Below are 25,667 nucleotides of genomic sequence, written 5' to 3'. Positions count from 1 at the left end.
TAACGAAAATACAATGATGTATGAAAATGCCTCAAATATCCTATTGATTAGTATATGGAATGTGAATGCATGACTTGGTATGAGATTGAACCGATAGGTCTAAGGAACTATGGTATGGTTCGGTATGGATGGAGTAACTAGCCTCGTTCCATTTTGTTTCCTCTTGTGATAATGTTATTAGTGGATGGTGGTGCATTGCTTATGACTTACTGAGTTATATACTCACTCGGTGTTTCCTTGTCACCTATTTTAGGTTTCTTGGACTCGTCTCTTTTTGCGTGATCGGGCCGTCATCGAAGTCATCACACCGGCTAGCAACTTTTGGTATCTTCTTTTTAGTCGGTCTAGGAGAACATTTCGGCATGTATAGGCTAATATGTTTTGTTGAAATTCGGTATGTAAACTTTTAGCCATGCGAAAATGGCATAAATGTTCGGTTGGATTTGGTTCTATAATGTTAGGTCGTAAGTCTTGGAAATTTGATTTTTATGCCATATGTCATGGTTGATTATTTTTGGTGTCAAAATTCATGATATGGCAATAGTGTAGTAGGGAGATGTTTGACAATGATTAGCCCTTGGCATGGCTAGTCATGATCATAATTTGTGATATGTATGATGAATTACTAGTTAGATCAAGGAGAAATCACGAAATAGGCATAGTTGCTTTAGTAACAGATGCTGGCAGCAGCAGTGACGTGAGATTGAAAAATCACTAAAAATAGTAGGAGTGGAATTAATTAATGCATAAATTATGTAATCGAATCTCGATGAGTCTATTTTCATATAGAAGAAACGAAACGACCATATGAGCTGTATGTTAGGAGATAATTAAACTCTTATGAAACAGGGCAGAGCGATTTCTGGATTCCCTGTTCCGACTTTGGAAATTCATTATAAATTAACCAGAGATAATTAGAAGTCATGCCATATGTGCATAGATTCCCCTTGGAGTCTAGTTTCTATAGAAACAAACGACATCAGTAATGAAGCCCTGTACAGGGAGATATCCAAGTTGTAATGCGCAAAGGTCAGTGTAGTCGATCCCTGTAACATGGGAGAATTTGACTAATAAACTGTACTAATTGGCTCAACCAAAAATTCTAGAAAAAAATATGTGGATGGGCATATGAGTCTAGTTTCAGGGAAAATTTACGGAACTGGATTTCGAGTTTCAGAACTCAAGATATGATTTTTAAAGCGACAAGTATGCAGATTGGCAGCTTGTCTGGGAAATTTTTTTTTTAGTGGTTTGAAGTCTGTTAACACCTCGTGTTCGACTCCGGCGACGCCCTTGGGTTCGGGTGTTACATTAACCAAGCTACACACACCCCTTATGCTGTCCACTACCCTCATTTGCACCCTAATCTCCGATTTTTTCATTTTCTTCATCTTTTTTTCTCAAATAAAAACAAAACCACCACCACCTCCTTTTAACTTTTGTTCTCAAACCACCACAATTGAGACTTACACCACCATCACAGACCTTTTAACATTGCCCATTTTCACTCTTCCCTTCCACGTCCGTGACCCCACTGCGAACCACTGCATGTCTCTTTCTCCACCACCTATTTTCTTTTCCTTTTTCTCTTTTCACCTTTCTTCCAATTATAGTGAGTGAAACCTCATCCTTTTAATAATTTCTCACCACCAACGAACCACCACTCCTCTATAGTCAAACCACTGTTGAGTCGTCACCATCAAACCACGGTTACCACCACCATCGGTGACCAAAGTTTTCTTTTTTGCTGCCTCTTTATTTTTTCGATTCCTTAGTGACTAAAACTCATATTTTACTTTCACTTATTCAATTATTATTAGATCACTCAAACATCGATCTCATTCCATTTTTGATCCTTCGATCATCTTGTATTAAATCAAGTGTAAGTAAGGTTGTTCGATTCGTAAAATTCTTCATTTTAGAAATACCATGGTTTGGTTGAATGGTATAAGGTGATAATATCACCAACTTATTTTATTATTGCTTTAACATAAGTACTAATGTGATTTCGTATCAACTTGAAGGACCAAATGACGCTGATCAAAGAGACCTTAGTGTGATAACAAATAAACCTAATCCAAGTCTCTATTTAAGGGTAAGTGATGGTGAAAACTATTTCAAACGATTAAAACATTAAGTGTTAAAAATAAAATATGATAGATCTAATTGAAATATGTGTTTGATGCGATAGATTCATCTATCAGCTTAGATCTAAATGAAATCTCCTCTAATAGGATTGTGGCAATTAGATCTGCGGTTTAAGGTGTGGGATCTAACTCTCGTGTTAAGTGAAATATAATTTGATTTACTTTAATAAAAATGTTAGTTAATTAATTTTTTAGTATATTAAGTACTCGAATGGAGTTGAAAAACTCAATCAAAGAGGAATCCAAGTGTCCTAAACTATTATGTGTTTTGAAAATCCATGATTTGTGATATGTGATATATGTAATGTTGATCTCAACTCTATGTTATGTAATTTATAGCTAGATTTATATGTGATGATCTAAACATGTGATATATGTATCTGTATGCAAAGATCCATGTTTTAATATAAATATGTATATTAAAGCATGCTAAAGTGAAAACTATGTGATATGTGAAAATGTAAGCATGATACATGCATATGTGTAATAACCGAGAAATATGAGTTACGAGTGTGAATATGTGAAAAATGTGAAAAGTGAAACATGTGTTAACATGGCCATATCACATGCATGGGGTGGGATTGTGAAAGGAGGAAGCTATGTAGCAGTTTAACTGGGATTATGTGGACGTTATCGGTAATTATGTGGTGGCTTGTCCATGATGTGTTATGTGACTATTTATCGGTATCAATGTAGTGGCTTGTCCACAAATGGTGAGTTATCGGATGAACGAGTTCTTGGGAACTCGATATTGGTGTGTAATAGAGATGGGTAGGAAATCCTCTAAAATGTGTATTATTACATAAGCATAACTTGTTATGTTCATTAAATCTGATGATATGTGGATTCTGTGAAAGTTATATTTATGATGATTTGGGTGTGTTATGCTATGTGTTGAAATATATGTTTGTGAAAATCTCACACTAAGCCTTTTAAAGCTCACCCATGTTATGCATGTATCACAGGTAATCCTAGTAATTGAAGCTCAAATTCGGATCTTTGAAGGGTCTCTCAGATTAATGATCTCTTGATCATGAGTTTTTTTTTAAATAATGTAGGACTTTTACGAACTATATGATTTCATTTTGGATTACTATTATAGACTTTAATTTGGGTTTGTCTTAATAACTTTTTGGACTTTATTTTTAAATTATGAATTGTGGCATGGGATTTTATTTTGATAATTTGGGATAATATTGCATGAATTTTTTATATGGTTTTTAAATGATCAATAATCATTTTAGTGGTTATTAGCTGCTGCAAATTTGTGATTTAAAAACTAAGTTACAATACAAATATTTTTAATTAAAAAGGAACAATTAAATTTTTATTGAAAATAACACGATGTTTTTAAAATGACAAATTTTGAAGACAGGTGAGTTTTTTTTATAAAAATGTTTTAGCCATCTCCATGGCCCATGTAATTACTCAGATTGGGCCCTAGTGTTCAAGCCCGATTTAAGGGGTTACACTTACTCAACCTTATGTACACCAGCATTTTCAAACAACAGAGATTATGCATCATTGTGGAAATCATTCTGGATTTAACACATACTCATGCCAAACAAACAGCATCTCAGAGTTGGAGTGTAGAAACTCACCTGATGTTTCTTTACCTTCTTTACTTAGCCTTTCATGAACATCTGAGCTTCTGTTCTCCTGGCAGCCAAGCATTACAACCAATACCATATATTAAACTCAAAATTTTTAGATGACAAATTTAGTTTTCCAGAAACATGCAGAACCCCTAAAATGGTTCTGAAAACCTTTAATCTTCTTTTCTAAATCTTACGTACACTGAAGGACTTAACCTTACCAAATTTATAGATTCTCTACTTTTTCGACTCAAACTTCATGATTGCTTCTCCACGCAGAGCTTCCCATAACAATCTCTTCCTCGAGGCAACCCAAGGAAGAAAATGAAGAAGAGAACAAAGTGAAATAGAAAGTGAGAAGAATTCTCTCCCTGTAAAGTCATTTCCCTGGCTATTTATAGCCCTTCCTGCAAAGTCTTCAACCATTTAGAAACCATCCATTTACAATCATTTTCCCCCATTAAGGGACCAACGGGTTCTAATCCAACCAAACCTGATTTGACACTCAACTATATCCAAACCTCCTCTATATTTCCCTAATTTTTCAATAGATACAGCCAACTTACGATTTTTTCTAATTTAACCCCCCAATTGTTCAAAATTTACAGGTTTAAAGGAAACTGGGTTTGACAAGACAACTAATGAGCTAATATTTGCTTTTGTTTTGCTCTGCATGCAAAAACCATTAAAGACAGTATAAAAACGATATTAATGTAATTCATAAATAAATTTATTAAACCAATCTGTTCAAAAAAAATACAAATGTACATAGACGAAAATACTATACTTAGGGCATCAGATCCAACACTTTGCTAGGGTTGATGTTGGTGTGTTATTGCTCTGTGATGGCGTACAGGGGATGACCGCTTAGAAAATGGGTATTATTAGGTTGCTTGGGATAATGGTTTAGTTTGATCGATGTACATTTGATCACCTTCTGGGAAGCGATGAACTGTTTCATATAGTTGGGATAATTTTTTCGATGGGTTACTGTTGAAGTGAAATCAAAGAAATTTGTGAGTAGTTCCTAGAAAAAAGGCTTGAATGGCAAGAGAATTAGAGACACCCTTGGTTATCATAGTTGCTACATTAAACCTCTTCAAGAATTCACAAAGGGGTTCGTTCTCTTTTTGTTAGCTGGAAATGATGTAAGATAGCGACTGTTTTGGGTTCTTGTTGCCAAAAATTTGTACATGGACAACTTGATAAACTAATAAAAATTACTTATATACCTTGGAGGTAGTTTAAGGTACCACTTTTAAGTGATGCTACAAAGGGTCATAGAAAAAGATCTGCATTTCACAGTTTTGAGGCTTAAAGAATGTTCATATGATCGTTCTCATGAGCTGGTGATATTTCGAGTCTCTTGTACCACTGTAAGTTAAGTTGGGAAACTTAAAGTAGGCCGACAGGTTGTGTGTCAACACGAAAGGGGCTAAAGGTTTATTAGCGTATCTAAAAGAAACTTCATCGGACTTAGAACTTTAGCCTCTTGTAAAAAATTCAATCAAAGTGTTGCAATTTGCTCTTCAATAGGAATATACTTGGTTCGAGGTTCCCGTTTTCTTTATATGAACAGTGGATTGGGCAGTGCCTTCCAACTCCAACGGGATAGGTAAATTTTCACCCTTTGTTGAGTCCTTGGTGGTGCATAACTTTGCAATCAGTTGTTCATTACAAGCATGTTGTTGATTGACCACCTCTAAACGTGTTATCGTTTATAGTAAAAATAGCACACCAAAAATAAGAGAAATTAAATCGCGGTGTCCATAAGCGTACAGGTCAAATTATAATATAGTAAAGTTTACAACGAAACATTAGTAAGTATTCCCAGGATCGTACCCAAGGGATTGTAGATTGGAGAAATTAATATTAAATTAATTACCAAAAATAATTACTAATCTAATCGAGTTACGAATTAGTAGTGTGAATCCAAATTAATCTTTTAGTTAAACTAATTAAATTAACTAACCTAAATTAACCTAACGGGCTTTCCTATTCCTAGTGTCGACAATGCAAGTCCCAAGCCTATGATCGATTAAATCTCTAATTATCTAATTAAATAATTAATTATCCTAGATTGATTTATTTATCACTCTTAGCTAAGACTACCCTCCCAATTCATATTCACTAAGGATTACCACCTAAGTCACCCTTTCTGTCTCTTCCTAGGCATATAGATATCCATTCAGTCTCACCGATTGGCACAAGTTATAGACAACAGGATACCCTTCCGATCTCATTTGTCTGATATTCTATCAGGGGCGTCACTCCCTAATATACTTTGTACTCTTGAATTTAAACAACCAATTTTAGATAAATAATTACTTAACAGATAAATCAATTTAATAATCGAACCATACGAGATATGAAATAAACCACAATAATCTATTCTAATATTTATACAATGATTAATCGAAAGATAAATAAATGAATAGAAGAATAAGAGATAGGAGAAAGCTCATGAATATATTTGAAGCGCGATGCCGAAGTAATCTTCGCTCACAATTGTCTTCACATTGCTATAAAAAAGTTCCGACAACACGAACATAAAAAGAAACGAAAACTAAAATTGAATAGGAAATTATTTGTCTAGGTCTACTTACAATTCTGGTGACCCTAAGATTGCTTATATAGGCAATAGCCTACTTGGTGACCACTCAACCCAAGATACACTTAAATACCAATGAACAAAATATTTTGCTAAAAGTTATGGTCCAAATAAATAAATTTCCCAAAAGTTTCATGAGAAAAATCAACACTATCTTCGGTTGCCATCATCGAATCTTTGGGACTTGGGAATGCTTCTCATCCCAGTGTCATTCCCTTGTCTTGACATCTCCCCCTTACCATTCTTCCCATTTCTTTATTGCATCGTCATGATGAGAGGAAGCTCCTCATCATGACGTCAAGCGTGTTCCGACCTTGGCAGCATTGTTGGCTTATTGGGCTCCTTGTCTCACGGCCCACTCATCCTTCCTTGTATTCTTGGACCTCAATTGGCATCCTACACACTTAAATAGCTCATTAGTCACTCAAGATGCCCGAGTGACCTTATGGGTCATCAAAATAATAGAAAATGCGTAAAAAAGCTTATTTTATTAATATTTTATTCCTAACCTACTAATACTAGAAATTCAATAATTAATTACAAAATGTCCAGAAAACAAGCTTGTTAAGTGTAGAAATGATCTAAAATAACTACTACAAGTGATGTTAGGTCACTTACCCCCACACTTAAGTCTTTACTTGTCCTCAAGCAAATAAAACAAAACAAAAATAAAAATAAAAACCAAAAACTAAACAATGTTCTTAAGCCGATTTAATACACAAGATTGGATCAGAGCACCGACACTAGGGAGATTTGCCTAAATATACAACTCTAGCTAGAAATTTAAATAATTCAAAGTTATTTACACCTAAACATATTAGTTCAATAAATTAAAAATTAAACAAGTTAAATAAATTTAAATATATAGCTCCATCAAAATGTGTATACGGATATAGTAGTTATTTTTGCAGAGTATAGTCAGTTCGAATAGTTTTTTCCTACTCAGTTTATTTTATCCATGCTTTGAACTCTAATGTGGTAATCTTTCCCCGATAATCACTTATGATTTTTTTATTTTTTTATTCCATTTGTGGTAATACAATCGAGATTTTTCCCGGGCACATTTTAGAAGGGTTACACTAGTCATACTGCATCGTTTCAACAACCATAGATTTTACCGAGTATTTTCTTTTTAACTCGAACATTCTATACTTCTACAAATATAATTACCTATTCACATCTACCTTTATCACTTGGTATATTTAATCTCTTTTTCCTATTTACAGTCTAATAAACTGAACTAGTTAGTCTAAATATAAACAATCTAAATTATTCAATTTCAAGCTAAACTTACAACTTAAACAAAAAATCTAGGCATATACTTCTAACCAATAACTTGTATTTCTACAAGCTCAAGCACAAACAAAACACAAAAAAATTAAAGACGACTAAAAACAAATAAAATAACAGACAAAATTAAAATTTTTCCTATGCCACCCCCACACTTTATTTGGCACATTGTACCTAATGTGCAATAAAAGATAACGGAAAAAGATTACCTGATTAGCTTGATAAGTTCATCGCAAATGGTGGGACTGGCTATTCCCTGCGGTGTTGGCTCAATATTGTAGTGTTGTCAAAATATATGAGGTTCTTACAAAGAAAATTAAATATCCAAAATATATATAATAAAATAAAAACCCTAATTAAACTAAATACAAATAAAAAAATTAACAAAGTAAAATAATTATTAAAAATATAAATCCAAAATAAAAAATAAAAAATGTTTTTGAATTAGCCGGAATCAGGTTCTAACTCCTCAATCATTGGTGTTGTGCCTCTCTTGCGCCCGCCGAAGCTTTAGTAGCCTGCCTTCCCGAAGTCTGGGCCGAGTTGTTATGCCTCGGGTCGTGAATCACCAAGCCCTACATCACTGAGCAGACTAGTCAAAATACTCGCTCATAATCCGGTGGCACAATCAGGGCCTCATCATCATCATCATCATCATCATCATCTCCTTCATTGTCCTCCTCATTCGACGGTGGAAATCTCTCGAACGTATTTGGGAATGGTGCTGACGTTGGCGTTTCCCATCCGTTCTGCTCTGCAATGCGAGTTAGAATATCGCTCATGTCTTGCATCCATTGTGTCTGCCACTCTGAGATGGGCATGTCCATAAGTCCCGTCATATTTGAAATTTGAGATATACTTTTCCACTTGGTCAGCCTTTGGGGATCGTATAGATCTTTTCCTGACCATTTGATTCGATTATGTCTCTCTTTTCGCTCATCAAAGATGCCAAGGCTTGAAACCCATCTTGAATAGGAGATTTTAGTCAAATAGTTCGAAAGTGAATTTTGAGCTCCCTTTCTCTACGATTGAAATTATCAACTATTGATTCTATACTAGAAAGGTAGCTGGTCATCTTTCGAGGATTACGAAACAAGTGAACGATAAAAGGAAAGCAAATTTCTGACAAGTGGGATGTCAAGAGGTTGTAGGTTGCTTGTGGAAGTTTAGAGGTTGCGGGGGCTACTAAGGATAACATATAGAGCTTGTCTAGGGTATGACTTGCCGTGCAAACTTGTAGGCATTTGAAGATCACGTCGAACCAAAAATGGAAAGTTTCTGAAAATGGCCTGTGTGGCACGACATTATAGGAATTTTTCCTATATTTTTTCCTCAAAGTCATCGTGTCGCGCCACAAGGTATGCATGGCGCGATACAACTCTGATTTTTCATGTTTCCTACTTCAAAGTGTGTGTGTGTGTGTGTGTGTGTTGCGCCATAAATTTTCTATGTTGTAACGCGAATCCAACTGAACCTTTCTGGGACTTGTCAAAATTTTTCGGTTGCCTGTAGTAGCCTCCAAATAACTCCTAGCTCTTCTATTGCTCCCGAAAACCTGCTTTCTTCTAATTCTAACATCAAATTAAAAAATCTAAATCCTAAATTCTAATTAACAATAAAAACAACGAAAAATAAAAATTTAAAATAAACAAAATCTAAATATGAAGTCATTTTTCAGAGTTGAGACAATTCGTATCACCCCCAAAGAAAAAATTTCAACTAGTTCTCGACACTTTGATCCACCATTTGCTCCACCGTCGATAAATTTAAACTAATACTCTCGATTGATTCCAAAGATTGCCTTATCTTCAACCGACGCAACATCTACATCATGACCACTTAGTGCTGAATTTGTGCCAACCCCAAAATTATTCTTCGGGGTATATTGTCTCGAGCTTCCTCCCCTCCATGTCGCAAGAAACTTTGGTTGCTCGAGTTTTTCCTTCATCATCGAACGAGAACGAGACAAACTCATTAGTTTCTTCGGTTGGGACCTCTTTGGTTATGGTTAGAAAGTGTATTGGCTCATCTACACTTTCATTCAGAATTGATTGTAGCTTGAAGTTAGTTGTTAATTATATCACTACTTCTAGTTAGTTGTTAATTATATCACTACTTCTACATCTACATCTATGTTAATTGGGTCAGAGATTTCCTCAACGATGATCAATTCGTTCCCGTCTCCGGTTCCAAAACTCCTTTGACTTTAAAGATTTAATTTCGAATGATTGTTAGTAGTACATTGGTCCTTCGAATCGAAATTGGAGACGTCATGTACAACCTCTTCCAATGAAGTACTTGCTTGGGATCTTTGCCGAAAAAATTCCTCTAATTGATCCAATTATTCTTGGTTCCGCTTTAAGTTAGCTCAAAATTATTGCTCGCAGCTTTCCTATTCTGATGTATAGTCATAAAAATCACAGGGAGTTTCGGCTAGTACTCGGATCTCTCTAAAGGACGCTCATGTATCTCTTCCATCGTTTCGTTTCTTTATTGAAGCAGTTTTTGCATAAGCGATCTTTGGTTCTCCATGGTCTCTCATTGATTATATACTCCCTCCTCGTATACTTCATCCTCATCCTATAGGTTCGTCGAATCTTCATCCTTCTCATACGTATACTTACTTAGCTTAGGTGGGAGTTCATTCAAACACTTATGTTGCTCGTCATTATAATCATAACTCTATTGGTTTGTCGAATCTCCGTAGAACCAACTCAATTTGGATTGTTCGTACACCAACCTATAAAATTCCAAATTCATGATTAAATTTGATAATCAACAAGGTAAGTAAAAAAATTTAAATAATATATTTAATTAAATACAAAAAAATAATCAATAAGGTAAAACATAATATTAATAATAGTAATATTTTTTTACACAATAAAATTAAATTAAATTAAATAAATAAAAGTTAGAACATTATCTAGCTCGTTCATCTTTCGATTAATATTATTTTACGGTAATCAAACTAATAAAAGTTTCACTATCGCAATCCCCAAAAACAGCGCCAACAACTTGACCACCTCTAAACGTGTTATCGTTTATAGTAAAAATAGCACACCAAAAATATAAGAAATTAAATCGCGGTGTCCACAAGCGTACGGGTCAAATTATAATATAGTAAAGTTTACAACGAAACACTAGTAAGTATTCCCAGGATTGTACCCAAGAGATTGCAGATTGGAGAAATTAATATTAGATTAATTACCGAAAATAATTACTAATCTAATCAAGTTACGAATTAGTAGTGTGAATCCAAATTAATCTTTTAAACTAATTAAATTAACTAACCTAAATTAACCTAACGGGCTTTCCTATTCCTAGTGTCGATAACGCAAGTCCCGAGCCTATGATGATTAAATCCCTAATTATCTAATTAAATAATTAATTATCCTAGATTGATTTATTTATCTCCCTTAACTAAGAGTACCCTCCCGATTCATCTTCACTAAAGATTACCACCTAAGTCACCCTTTCAGTCTCTTCCTAAGCATACGAATACACTTCCGATTTCACTGCTTGGCACAAGTTATACACAACAGGATACCCTTTTGGTCTCCCCTGTCTCGATATTCTATCAAGGGCATCACTCCCTAATATGAAAAGTTCTCTTGAATAAACAACCAATTTTAGATAAATAATTGCTTAACAGATAAATCAATTTAATAATCGAATCACGCGAGATATGAAATAAAGCACAACAATTTATTCTAATATTTATACAACGATTAATCAAAAGATAAATAAATGAATAGAAGAATAAGAGATAAGAGAAAGCTTATGAATATATTTGAAGAACGGCGCCAGAGCAATCTCCGCTCGTGATTGTCTTCACATCGTAATAGAAAAGTTCCAACTACACGAACATAAAAAGAAAATAAAACTAAAATTGAATAGAAAACTATCTGTCTAGGTCTACATACAATTCCAGTGACCCTAAGGTTTCTTATATAGGCAACGACCTACTTGGTGATCATTCAACCCAAGATACACTTAGGTACAATTGAATAAAACATTATGCTAAAAGTTATGGTCCAAATAAGGAAATTCCCCAAAAGTTTCGTGATAAGAATCAACAATATCTTGAGTTGTCATCGTCGTATCATCGGGATGTAAGAATGCTTCTCGTCTCAACGTCAACCCCATGCCATTCTTCATATTTCTTCATCGCGTTGTCGTGATGAGAGAAAGCTCTTCGTCATGATGCCGAGCGTGTTCTGGCCTTGGTAGTTTTGTTGGCTTATCGAGCTCTTTCTCTCATAGCCCACTTATCCTTCCTTGTATTCTTGGACCTCAATTGGCATCCTACACACTTAAATAGCTCATTAGTCACTCACGAGGCCTGAGTCGACCTTATGAGTCATCGAAATAATAGAAAATGCTTGAAAATGTTTATGTTATTAATCTTTTATTCCTAACCTACTAATACCAAAAATGCAATAATTAATTATAAAATGCCTAGAAAAAAAGCTCGTTAAGTATAGAAATGACCTAAAATAACTATTACAAGTGATGTTAGGTCATTGATCTAAGAGGTGTTGATGCTCTTGTTGTTCTTGGAATTAGCATTACTTAGCCAAGAGTTGTTCTTCCATGTAATGCATTTTTTCCTATATCTCAAGAACATGGTGTTGACGCATTCACCCTTAAGCCTGAATGGTTGGTTCCGTTTGAGGTGGAACGAGTGGTCATGCTTAGTAAATCCATGCTGAATTAACAATGCCTCTTAGGTTGACACGTGTCCTCTTGGCTGAGGGATATAACAGTATTCTTAGTTCAAATATGAAACCAAATCTATTAATATAGTTAATTTTAGGATAAATTTTTATGTAATTGAAACCAATCCAATCCAAAAATATAAAACTTAATATATCTTTTTATAATATAAATGCTAAACATGGGCTAGTGTGTCTAGGGTTTTAATTTTGTTCAAGGTTAGGCGAAGGAAACAAAGAAAAAGATAAGCTTTTTTAGGGTTCATTCTCTATTATTGTTGCAGTTGCGATTGCGATTGCGATTGCGATTGCAGTTGGAAAGTCTTTTTTAGAAGTGCTTTTAAAAATTGTTGTGAAAAAGTGTGGTTTGTTAGTGTTCTCTATTGCTACCAAAAATTATGGTTGAAGATTAAAATATCCTTTTTAGAAATGATAGTAGAAAGTAAAAAATTAGTTAAGTTATATAATATTTGAATAATTTAATATAATGATAAATAAAATATAAAATTTAAATACCTTTTATGTAATTAATATAAATTATTTTTAAAATTAGTTATATATAAAATATTTTAAAAAAATAAAAAATGTTAAATAAAATTTAAATAATTTAATATAATTATACATGAAATAATTAAATAATTTAAGATAACGATATATAAAAGATAAATAAATCTAATTATTATATACTTTTTAAATAATTAATATAAATAAGGTTATTTTGATAATTTTCTCTCAAACGTAGAAGCCAAAAAGCACTTAAATCCACACCCTTTAATCTTTTTCAATCTAACTTGATATTTTCGTTGGTTTTAAAGGGTAAAAATTATTGAAATTACATAAAGGACAAATTTGTGTTAGACTAAAAATTACACTTGGATTTTAAGTTTACCTAAGAAAAATGTGGTATTAAGATTACCCTATATATTTTTATATAGGCATAACATTGTTAGGAATGTAAGTTCATCAACTTAGAGTAATTTTAATTTTAAATCTCAAAATAATACGAAATCATACATCATCCTTAAAAATGTGAGATTATTGAAACCAAACACTCTTTTAAAAAATAGGACAAAGCCTTTAACTTCGGGTAGATAGACAAATTTGTATGTAGGTTTATATTGTACCTGTCGAAACCATTTTTTGAAAAAAACAAAATTTTTAGGTTGTCGACTTTAAAAAATGAAAATTGGGAGTCGCCACCAATATTTTATTATGGTGTGATTGGATCACCTAAAATGATTTTGATCTACGAGTTTTAGAAAAACAGGTTCGGGAGTCAATTACATACGATGAAGGATTAGCACCCTCATAACGCCCAAAATTTGGTACCAAGTTGATTAATTAGTGTCTTAAGGTCGAAAAATTTTTAAAAATATAATCTTTAAAAAAACTTAATGCGTTGCGTATTAAGACCCTTCTCAATTTAGAGAAGCAAAAATGTCACACCCAATACGTTAGGGCACAACATTCTAATTTCCTCCAAAATGAATTGGGCCAAAATACTAGTGCAATAAAACTTTAAAAGAATATCCACTTATACAAGATTTAAGAAATCACACCCAATACGTTAGGGCACGATTCCTCTAAAATCCCAAACTTGGAATATTTCCTTTACTTTAAAAGAACATCCACTTATCCAAGATTTAAGAAATCACACCCAATACGTTAGGGCACGATTCCTCTAGAATCCCAAACTCGGAATATTTCCTTTATTATTTTTTAGAAAAAATCTTCATTTCGAGAAATCAATGCGTCACATCCAATACGTTAGAACACAACGTGTTGAATTCCCAATAATGAGTTCTTATTTTAGTTGGTTTAACGAGCAATCCTCGATCATTAGATTTTCAATAAAATCGGAACCCAATACGTTAGGGCTCAATTTCCTTAAGAAATCCTAAATAAAAGTATTATCTCTATTTTGAAAATTTTGATTTTAAGAAAATTGAGTAAAAAATGTAATGTTATGCCACTTTAAATATATAATGCAATAATAAATATTATGATAGCATAGAATTAATACAAATATATAAACAAATAAGTACAATAATGGCATGCAAAATATCAAATAAATGGACAAGATAATAAAAATATGTAAACCTAAATCAATGGACAAATAATTGAAATAAAAAATGTATACATATACACATAGAAATATATAGGTTTAAAATAATTAAATAATATCTACATTATCGAAGTTAATAAATAAAATAAATACATATACACATGAAAAAATATTAGTTGCAAAAATATATATATATAAAATATACATATATATAGGTTTTTTTTAGGAAAAAAAAGTAATATAAGGAAACATTATTATTAATTGATAAATAAAAAATAATGATAAAAAAACTAAATTGAATTGCAGTTTTAAAAAATGGGTAAAATCCGCAAATAGTAAAAATCAAAGGACTAAATTAAACGCGCGAATTACATAGAGGGGCTGGAAGGAAAATTTTCCCTTCTCCTCTAAAACGACGCCGTTCAGAGAGGACTAAATTAAAATTAAAAACAAATTAAAGATGAATTTTAGAAAAGCAAATAAACTTAATTGCAAACATATTAAAAGGCGGAGGGGCCAAAAGCGCAATTTACCCCTCCGCATGAAAAACGCGCGGATCCTTGGTCCGGGTCAGGTCGACACGCGGATCCTCCCCTCAAAACGGTGCTGTTTTCAATTGGTTATTTAAGCCAAAAATAAAACAAAATTTTTATTTCAAAATATTTAAAAAACAAACCAAATTCTTCTAAAAAAAACACTTTCAACCCTTCAGTCCTCCGACCCTCGGTCGGTCATCGGATAGTCCTTGGCCACCGTTCCGGCCGCCGTTCTCCGGCGTCGGCACCGCCGTATACTGTTACCGAAAAAAATTCTCAGATCTGGTTCCCTCTAGGCCTCTAAGCGTAAATCCAGGCACAAAACCCTCCAAATATTCGTGGAATCGCCTTAAAAGCCCGAGAGACTTTCTGATTTCTGACCATCTTTCCTCGGAGACGATTCCTCGGCCGTTCACGGCGGTTAGGGCTTCAAACCCAGGTTCTTTCTTTCCTCTTGTATTATTTATAAATAAGCGATAAAAATAAATACATATAACAGAAAAAAATGCAAGTAACAACCTTTGATTCGGTTTTTTTGGTTCTCTATATTGCGTAAGTAGAAGTCTTTTTTATTTCTAATTTCGAAATCGGCCCCCATTACAGTGTGTTCGATGTCCTCTTATAATCGAATGAAAATAAAACAATAATAGAAACAAGGAATCTGCTTGATTTGGATCTGATTTGATTTGATTTTCTTTCCTTTCTTGTGTTTGTAGGTGAAGATCACGGAGATTCGGGGCGAGGCTTGGTTTGCGGCGCTGTTGCCCCCTGGAAACCCTAGGGTTTCCTGAATCAGTTTTGGGCCCCTAAGCTTCGGGCCCCATTGCTGTATTTCGGGTTTTGGGCCTTGTGGCCTGTTATTTGTACCCGGGCAAAATCTGTTATTACAATAACTTCAATCTCGCCCAAACCCAACATGTAATGCACAAAATATTTTTTCGTTTTTCATTAAAATAAGTAGTTATTATTTAAGAATTTTAGCCACTGAAAACAACATTTTGGCAATGTTAAACACGACACGTGAAAACTAAAATATCAAACAAAATATGATGAATGCAAAAAATTAAATTAGCATAACTTTATCACACAAAGTGAAACTCTACTAAATACAATGATGTGAATCTCACATCCGTAAAACCAAGCAACAATAGTTGAGAATCAACCTCAAGATCATCCAAGATTAAGCTACAAATACATGAATTATTGACATGTTACTTATAAAGAAACAAAAATCAATAATTTCAATCTAAATAGAATATTGACTTGTTGAAGAATGAATAAAAAATTACTATTATTAATAGCTCAAAATTCACAAATATTCACCTTTGAAATTGTAAGAGTTCACTCAATATGAAAATTTGATAAACTCTCACAAATTTTTAACTCAGGTATTCTAATTCCATGATTACAAAAAAAGGGTTATACACCTATTTAAAAGAAAAACTAAAGTTTCTACTACAAGTCTAACTTCATAAAATACAAGCCTAATTAAATGTTCTAATTAAAAAAGTAGCAATGAAAATGTCATGGCATTAGAGCAAAGATCTTATTTTGGTCTACCTACAATTTAAAAGGTTGGTGACACTAGAGACAAAAAACCAGAATCATAAAAGATTGGAGTGAAAGGACTAGCTTTGATGAAGCATGCCCGATGAAAAATGGAAAAATATATATATGCTAGAGTTAAAGGACTGGTTCAGTGGAGCATGCCCTAAAAAGCATCTAACCTAAGATTCTTCATTGGAGCAACATAATGCTTTACGTTAAAAGCACGCGACCAAGATCATGAAAAAGATCTTTATGTCACAATATTCTTCCTTGAACTTGCAAGGTGTTGACCACTTTGGTTCCATGACCTAATTAATCCAAGTGACTTCGTCTCCAAAAATTTGTAACATCAAGCAAGAGATTGCTTTATGTATCTTCCTAACTTCTTTTGTATTTGAACATGTTGGTAGTACAAGTCTTTATCATTATCACTAAGCTTGGCTACATCCTCAAGCTCATTTGTATTGGGCTTTTGATCACTAGCGGGATTGTATCGATTTATATGGTGCTCACTCCTTTTGTTACTCATTGAAACATTGATTATTTACTTTCATTCCGTCATTAAAATTTTTAAAAATTTCAACCAAATGTTTGCTTTAAGATGCACTTCAACAACATAGATTAACTATTTTTTCCTTTTTACTACACCATTACAACATGATGGAAAATTTACAAAATTAATAAGCTAACAAACTCCAAAAGGATGTAGGTTTAAACCCTACCAAGCTAACAATGAATAAACCCCAATGGAATAAGAAATCAAATAAAAATTTGAAAACGATGTGCAAACCCCGTATACTTTCTATGAAGCCTAGAAACAATGATTGGAAATCAACCCTCACTTCATCTAATAACGAGTTACAAAGAGAGATTATTGACTCATTTTATCTAGAGAAGAATCAACAATATCAATTGAAACAAAATATTAAAAAATCATGACCCAATATTATCCAAGGATCAAAGTTGATAAGATTTCAGCCTTGGATAATTCAATATTATCCTAAGATGAATATAAGAAAATTATCTCTTTAATTCAATATTCAAAGTTTATAATTACAAAAAAGGGTTATATGCCTATCTAAAAGAAAATTTTGGGTTGTATTTTTTAGGAAAAAACTCCAATTCAAATCTTGAAGGTGACACTCTTGAGAGAGACAACTATGAACCTCGAATAAATTAGTCTTTATAAACTGTAAAACAGTCCTAGAAGATACATTGGTTAAAAAAAGTGAAAATACTTAAAGCTTACAAGCTTAACTTTAAAAAGTTTAAATCTAATTAAAAGTTTTAATTAAAAATAAAATAACAATTAAAATGTCATCACACTGGGGCAGACATCTTCTTCTAGATCCACCCACAGTTTAAATTGTTGGTGGCACTGGAGCGAAAAAATGGTACGATGGAGCGTGGTTGAATAACTTAAAAATCAGAAAAGATTTTGGTAGAGCAGAAGGATTGGTCTCAGTGAAGCATGTCCAGATCAAAGATAAGAAAAGATTTCAGTGATGTAAAAAGACTGGTTCAATGGAGCATGTTTTGAGAAGCATTTAAATCGAGCTTCTTTCGTTGAAGCATGCGACTAAGATCATGTATAAAATCTTTATGTGGCAATCTTCTCCTTCACCTCGATTCCATGACCCTATTCATCCAAATAACTCCATCTCTTAGAATTCCTAATATTAAGTAAGAAATTATTTATTGTATTTTTCTAGTTGATATATGTTTAACCCACGCACTCTTACATGAGTATTGCACTGGCTAATATTTATATATATGTTACAAACTTCTTAAAAATAAATATATATTTTTAATAAAATGATATCATAATTTAGCTCAAACATATTAAACTTAGGGAAAATATTTACTACATTGTTAGTGGAATTTTTAAACTCCACAAATAGAATGAGAGAATTGACAAACGTATTATAATAGTTTTAAAAAAAGTAAGCATTTAAAAAAACATATGACAAATTTTTAAAATTATTTGTGGAATAAAAAAATACGTGAATATTTTTTTGGTTAAATACCAAACATGACAAATAAGGTGATATCAATTTGTAATAAAGTTATTGCCCAAATTAACTTTTTTTTTTTGGTTGAATACCAAATTAACACATCAACTTAACAAATAAGGTATTACATTTAATTTGTAATAAAGTTTTTGTTTTGAAATAATAATAACAATTTTCAATCTTATCCTCATTTTGTAATTCTGTTTTTAGTGAAAGAGGTGTGAACACTACAATGTATCAAAATTTGGATTTTCCATCATCTTTCACTCTCTTTTTTACTTATTTTATATCCAAAGCGTAAATCATAAGTAACAGTCAAAATCCCAAAACCAAAAACTCTATCTGAAGTTAAAACACACACACCACTCCAACCTTTGAGGTCAAAGCTATATCGGATCTCCCATTCAACATGGAGAAGATAGAGCACACCACGGTGACCACCAACGGCATAAAGATGCATGTGGCATCCATCGGTTCCGGCCCAATAATCCTTTTCTTACACGGCTTCCCTGAGCTTTGGTACACCTGGCGCCACCAGCTTCTTTCGCTCTCATCCCTTGGCTACCGTTGCGTCGCTCCCGATCTCCGTGGCTACGGTGACAGCGACGCCCCTCCATCGCCCGAGTCATACACTGTTTTTCACATTGTGGGGGATCTCGTAGGCCTCCTCGACGCCCTTGGTGTTGACAAGGTGTTCTTGGTGGGGCATGATTGGGGTGCGATGATTGCTTGGAATTTTTGCTTGTTCAGGCCTGATAGAATCAAGGCTTTGGTCAACTTGAGCATTCCTTATCATCCTAGGAACCCCAAGGTGAAGACTGTGGATGCGTATAGAGCTTTGTTTGGTGACGATTTTTATATTTGCAGGTTTCAGGTGAATCACTTAACCTAGTTTATCATTTCTCTTCTATCTTCTGTATTGTCAATTTTTACAATGATGGGGAAGTGCAAAACTGCAACTATGTTCAAAAAAATTTTAATAACCATCATCACAAATTACAGCTATCCAATCTATTTCCCCCTCTTTTTTAAGCCATGTTTGATTGTTCTGCATGAGAGACTTGTTTTTGACTCACTTGGAATATGTACATTTTGGGATAGTTAAGAAGCATAGATTTTGTGATTTGGGAATTATTGTGGCCCCTTATCTCTATTTTTGTGTAATGGGTTTTTAGCATTTAAGTTTCCTGCCTCACCCTCTGCTGTTCCAATTAATTTGGTCTCAGCATTTTAAGTTCATTTTGTTTTTCTATGGTTTTTTTTTTTTTGGAATAATTGCTAATCGAATTTAACATGATATCAGAACTCTCGAGTTCAAATCTTAACAATATCCGGTGAATCTCGTTCATCATTCCTCCGACTTATATGTTAGGGGACTTGTTGAAACTTTTTTAATAACAAGTAGACATAGAGGTTGTCTAAGGATTGAACCCATGACTGGTTCACCGAGACTTGAACACAGATTCTTTGTCACTCCATCAATGCTTCATTCGACGGGGACTTGTTGCAACTTAAATATGATAGTTGGGTCTTTGTCTTAGCCTAAGCTTTTGGGAGCATTGATAACAAATTCTAGTGTCTTGTTATCTCATCTACTAATATATAAATAGACAAACTTCTGCCTTCTCCTATCCCTTTTCTGAGCTTTTATGATGAACAATTATTTCCCACAAATGGTTGGTGTGATTAATGAATGTAGCTATAGACTATACCGAACTCTGTTTGATCCAAAAATAAGATGATAGTGAAAGGAAGTTTGCATGATTGAGACCACCTTTAGTATACAATTTTTTCTTGTTACAGCAAATGGAATTGCTGTCATCTTCTTCCCCTTTCCTAACCTTCTATTCAATATGATTTTCATAAATATGCTGTAGGTACCAGGGGAGGCTGAAGCACATTTCGCGCAGATGGATACTGCCAAAGTTATGAAGAAATTTCTTACAACTCGAGATCCAAATCCTCCTTGTATACCTAAAGAAACCGGGTTGAAAGCATTACCTGATCCTCCAGCCTTACCCTCTTGGCTGTCCGAAGATGAAATCAATTACTTTGCCACCAAATTTAATCAGAAGGGATTCACTGGAGGACTCAACTATTATCGAGCTATGAATCTGTACGTGCAGGCTGTGATTGTTCAACTCTCATTTCCATTTCATTTTTCTGCCTAATTAAGTTCCACTTCTTTGTTTTTTCAATAATCTATCATTGAAGGTAGCCAAGATGATCTGATATGTTCTTGTTTGCAGAAACTGGGAACTGATGGCATCATGGACTGGATTACAAATCCAAGTACCGGTTAAGTTCATCGTGGGCGACCTGGACATTACCTACCACATCCCTGGTGTTAAGGAATACTTACAAAATGGTGGGTTCAAGAAAAATGTGCCTTTTTTGCAGGAACTAGTTGTCATGGAAGGAGTAGCCCATTTTATCAACCAAGAAAAACCTCAGGAGATTAGCATGCACATTTATGACTTCATTAAGAAATTCTAGGTTCTTGCCCTTCTCTTGTTTTCAACTCTTCCCTTGAAGCTTGTGACCCAATAATAAGGCCAGTTTTATACCATTGCAAGGCCATTTGCTTGGCTCTATTTAATGCTTTCCCTGTTTTATTTGAACTACTGGAATTAATATTTTTGCAGTGCTTTGTGTACGGTTATCAGCTTATGGAACTCAATGCTGTTCTGATTTATATATAAGAAATACAGACATCCAACAACGTTCTTCAATCACTCTAAAATCCTTTTCATTAAACAAATTATAAAAGATTCCAAATTACAATCATGGAAAAGAAAAAGAACAGGAAAGGTGGAAAGCACAAAAAGCAAAACTGAGCATTCCCATTATCATGATAGGTTGATAAGTTTTTTTTTTTCCAGGGCAATTGGAATCTCAAACCCTGAAGCCTTTGCTGTTCCTTCTTCCTCTAGCCCTCTCAAATTTCCTTCCTTTTGACCGCACATAGGGCTTGGTGTGGCTGTGTGGCACACCAGGAGCAGGTCCGAAGTGCTTCACAGCCTCACGAGCATTCTTTGGACCTCGGAGGAGAACCTGCATATTTTCAACGTAGAATTTAAGTCAATTTCACCATTGCAGTATGTAGATCAGTAATTGATAGCAATTCTTTTTGTCAAAACTGCAAATGAAACTTGTAGATCAGTAATTGATAGCAATTCTTTTTGTCAAAACTTCAAATGAAACTTGTTAAATCAATAGAGAAACAGGGAAATGATATGAAAGACATAATTCAAAGAGTATAATCTTTTGAAATGAAAGTAATTCACAAAGGTGGATTGCACAAAATAAGATATAATTTACTTTGTTAAGGCGAACCCACACCTGCACTTTAGAACTGCCATAATCATAGAGTGAAATACTCAATTGACCACTGCAGGAAGACAGAAGGAGAAACACTTTTATCTATACAACACAGAAGCCAAAAACTCAAAACATAGGATAGCTTTGGATGGGCGATTGAGTGCGGTGCGGTGCGTTTAGCTTACTTTTTGTCTCACGCTACAGTATCGCTACAGTATCTAATCTCACCGCTACCGCTATTTTTATACTAACCCACCCTTAATATGATTTCATCTATTAGAACTTCGCCCATTCATACAATTCAAACCAAGTTTTGTCATCAATCCTTCCTACCAAAAAATGAATAATATATGACATTCCAAAGCTAGCAAAAACAAGTCAGCAATTCCAACCAACAACCAGATAATTTCAGTTTCGAAATGACAAGTAAACAACTGCAGAATCCAGGCAACTGAAGTAAAAGATTTGTATGATAAAGCATACCGTGTTCTGTCCAAGAGGTGCTCGAAGAGCAAGTTGGTCAAATGTTAAACATTCCCCACCAGCCTTGTCAATTCTCGCCCTCGCTGTCTCAGTGAACCTTAGTGCAGTAACCTTCAGAGCGGGAACTTCATATACACGAATGTCATCGGTGACAGTTCCAACTACCACTGCAATCTTATCCTCCTACTCGATCAAACCAATAATAAGATCAATCACTCATCACACAATAATTTAAATAAAAAATTGGAAAAACCTTAGAAACAAATTCAAAAGAAAAATGAGTTACCTTGCCCTTCATGAATTCAATCAATCTGGATAGAGAGAGAGGAGGCTTGTTCACTTTGCTCATAAAAAGACGCTTCAAAATCACAGCATTGAATTTGCTGCCAGTCCTTCTTACCAGAAATCGGTAAAGCTGGTAATGGATGCAAACACATTTAAAAACATTCAAATTTCCTTCATTAAACCAAAAAAAAAGCACAATGAAATGACTGGAACAGAGCAGGAACCTTGACGATGAGTTTGAGGTAGATATCATCGGACTTGGGAGCAGTTCTCTTCGTCTTCTTGCTCTTGCCACCGGCGACCAAGTCGATACCCTGAAATTGCAATGAAAAGAGAAAGGTTCAAAAAAATATTAGAAAAATAAAGAAATGGCTTTGAGTGAGGGTTTGGGAGAGGAAAGAGATACCATGGCCGGTGAAGCTGATACGAGGGGGAAGGCAGTGCCGAGCGAGGGAAAATGGCCTTAATAGCAACTTAGTATGAGAGACCTAGGGTTTTAGAAATCATTCCTATTGAGATCCATTAATTCCAATGTCACCAGATTCTTTAATCCATTGATTTGATGAGTCCGGCTGCAGTTCTGACCTTATTGGGGCCAGAAACGGATGAAGAAATTTGAATTTGAAGTTCAAAAGCCCATGTTAAGTTCTCTAGCCCAAAGCATTGTTTGGCTAATATATACTATACCGCTTGCTTATTAATTGAATGGATCTGTCACTTAGGAAAAGATTCTGTGTAGAGTTTGCTTTGAGGAACAAATTAGTGTAGTCCAGCTTCTTTGTAAGCGTCATGTTCTCTGCAGGTATTTGCATCTACCCTTGTAATATTGTGTTATGTGCCTTAGCGTAGGATGTAGTCATATGTCTAGACGAGAAAGAGTTATTGCTTCGACCTATGATTACTCAAAAGGTAAATCCGTCCTTGACTAAACCCCCTCCTAAAATAACGCTTGTGGTAAAAATAAATTGCTTACTCTTTATTTCATATTGGCAGCCTTTTTATAAGATGTTAATAACAAAGGAAAGAGTCGAAATAAAATTCCTAATTTAGAGTTTATAAGGGAAATAAAAAAAACCCTAATATAATAGAGAGAATAAGTAAAACTAAAAATCTTAATAATCTGATATAATAATGAAATTAAATAAATCTAAAACTCTAATTTTTGTCGTTCCTTTTTTCTATTCCTTCTTTGATATTATTTCCCAATAAAAACATCTATATCATTACTCCCCCTATCGGAATTGAGCTTGTCCTCAAGCTCAAATTCAGGATAAGCTTCATGAAAACAATCAAATGGTTCTCAGGTGGTATCTTCTTGAGGACAACCTGCCCATTGCACTAATAGTTCCCGTCGACCTCGATTTAGCCTGCTACGACTAATAACTTGTGGAATAGGCAAGGCCTTGCCATCATACACTAAGGGCAAGTCTCCCACTACATCTGGTTGAGGTCCCTTGTATTCTTTAAGGAAAGAAACATGGAATACATCATGTATTTTGTTACCTGTAGGTAATTCAAATTGATAGGCCACTATTGCTATTTTGTTCAAGACCTTCAAAGGACCAAAATACTCTGGCAGCAGCTTGTGATGCTTCTGTTTAGTTATCGTGAATTACCGATATTGCTGAAGTCGTAACCAAACTCAATCTCCGACTTCAAAGTTCAACTCTCAGTGCCCCAAATCATAAGTGTTCTTTATTCGTTGTTGAGCTTGCAATAGTCTATTCCAAGCATTTTTGTGAAAGTGCATCCTTATCTTGTAGGGTCTTATCCACAACTTCAATCTTTGTAGAACCAACTAAATAAGAGAGAAGTCGAGGTGGATCCCCACCGTATACTAATTGGAAAGGGGTGGCCCTTATGGTACTGTGATAAGAGGTGTTGTAGCAATACTCAGCCCATGGAACCCAATTGACTTACTATCCTAGACGATCATTAGAGAGGCATTGCAGGTACATTTCTATTGTTCGATTAACTACCTCTAACTGGCCATTAGATTAAGGATGGCATGCTGAAGAAAAAGCGAGCTTAGAACCACTCTGACGAAATAATTCCTTCTAAAACAAGCTGAGGAAAACTTTATCACGATCCAAAACTATGGATTCCAACAAGCCATAAAGTCGGAATACCTTTGCGAAGAAGACAGTAGCAACAGATATAATAGTAAACGGATGGGCCAAGGGTAAAAAATGAGCATATTTTGATAGTCTATCCACAACCACCATAAGTACTGATTTCCCTTTTAACTTTTTCTAGACCTTCTACAATCTATAGAGATATCAACCCAAATTTGTTGAGGAATTGGAAGAAGCTGAAGTAAACCTGCGTGTTGTAAATTTTCCCATTTGTGGCATTGGCATAATAAACAATTTTGTAAAAATTCTGAGGTTACAAGCTTCATTCCTTTCCAAAAAAAAATCTTGACGAAGACGATGCAATGTTTTCGGTCCCCCTTGTGCCATAACATGTATAGAAGAAATAATAGTGGGAATAATTTTAGGTAGGTAGAAGGTACAACCTCCTTTTGAAGAAAATCAACCCATATTGTGCAACCCAATTTGACCCCAATTCTCATTGTAGAATTCTTTGCTGGAGTTGTAATCATTCTGGAGAAATTCTCGTTTCTTGTCTGATGACCTTAAGAATTTCAACTTGAGGGAAAGAAACAGTCATAAGGTGTGGTAAGTCTTCGTCTTCTCTAGATAAAGCATATGCAGCTCTATTCAACTTTCCTACTTTATATTCCACTCGAAAATCAAACCCCATCAGCATGCTGATCCAATGTTGTTGTGGGGATGTCGTAAGTTGCTAGTCTAACAAGTAATTAAGACTGAAGTGATCAGTACGGATTAGGAAGTGCCTTCCCCAAAGATAGGGTCTCCAATGAGTCACTGCCTTTTCTAAACCAATTAATCCTCGCTCGTAGGCAGCCAAATTAAAGTGTCGATTTGAAATCTTACAACTGATAAAGGCAATGGGGTGTACCTTTTGTTGTAGTACGACTCCAAATTGGCTGTCAAAAGCATCACATTCAACCATAAATTCCTCCTCAAAGTTGG

At 34.4% G+C, this 25,667-nt stretch overlaps 2 protein-coding genes across 2 annotated transcripts; one reads left to right on the top strand and one right to left on the bottom strand.

Moving 5' to 3' along the window:
- Positions 1-18,713: 18,713 nt before the first annotated feature.
- Positions 18,714-21,175, top strand: LOC107913820 (epoxide hydrolase A). The gene is made up of 3 exons (XM_016842469.2): positions 18,714-19,393; positions 20,397-20,635; positions 20,769-21,175. The coding sequence occupies exons 1-3, from the start codon at positions 18,929-18,931 to the stop codon at positions 21,013-21,015; spliced, it is 951 nt and encodes a 316-aa protein (XP_016697958.2). The 5' UTR covers positions 18,714-18,928; the 3' UTR covers positions 21,016-21,175.
- An 11-nt stretch (positions 21,176-21,186) lies between these two features.
- LOC107913831 (60S ribosomal protein L18-2) lies at positions 21,187-23,219 on the bottom strand. Its single transcript, XM_016842480.2, has 5 exons — positions 23,015-23,219; positions 22,833-22,922; positions 22,610-22,738; positions 22,324-22,506; positions 21,187-21,573 (listed from the first exon to the last, which is right to left on the bottom strand). Exons 1-5 carry the CDS (start codon positions 23,015-23,017, stop codon positions 21,415-21,417), a joined length of 564 nt encoding a protein of 187 aa, XP_016697969.1. The 5' UTR covers positions 23,018-23,219; the 3' UTR covers positions 21,187-21,414.
- Positions 23,220-25,667: the final 2,448 nt, after the last annotated feature.

This window comes from Gossypium hirsutum, chromosome D08 (assembly GCF_007990345.1).
Source record: "Gossypium hirsutum isolate 1008001.06 chromosome D08, Gossypium_hirsutum_v2.1, whole genome shotgun sequence".
NCBI classification, from domain to species: Eukaryota; Viridiplantae; Streptophyta; class Magnoliopsida; order Malvales; family Malvaceae; genus Gossypium; species Gossypium hirsutum.
This window is presented reverse-complemented; position numbering and strand designations above follow the sequence as displayed.

What these genes read in the sequence shown, in the direction of transcription:
- LOC107913820 (XM_016842469.2), top strand. Translation starts at nt 18,929, where the DNA reads ATGGAGAAGATAGAGCACACCACGGTGACCACCAACGGCATAAAGATG. An exon ending in TTTATATTTGCAGGTTTCAG is followed by an intron (nt 19,394 to 20,396) that starts GTGAATCACTTA and finishes AATATGCTGTAG; the next exon opens with GTACCAGGGGAGGCTGAAGC. An exon ending in TATTATCGAGCTATGAATCT is followed by an intron (nt 20,636 to 20,768) that starts GTACGTGCAGGC and finishes TCTTGTTTGCAG; the next exon opens with AAACTGGGAACTGATGGCAT.
- LOC107913831 (XM_016842480.2), bottom strand. An exon ending in ACCTCAAACTCATCGTCAAG is followed by an intron (nt 22,739 to 22,832) that starts GTTCCTGCTCTG and finishes ATCCATTACCAG; the next exon opens with CTTTACCGATTTCTGGTAAG. An exon ending in TTGAATTCATGAAGGGCAAG is followed by an intron (nt 22,507 to 22,609) that starts GTAACTCATTTT and finishes TTGATCGAGTAG; the next exon opens with GAGGATAAGATTGCAGTGGT.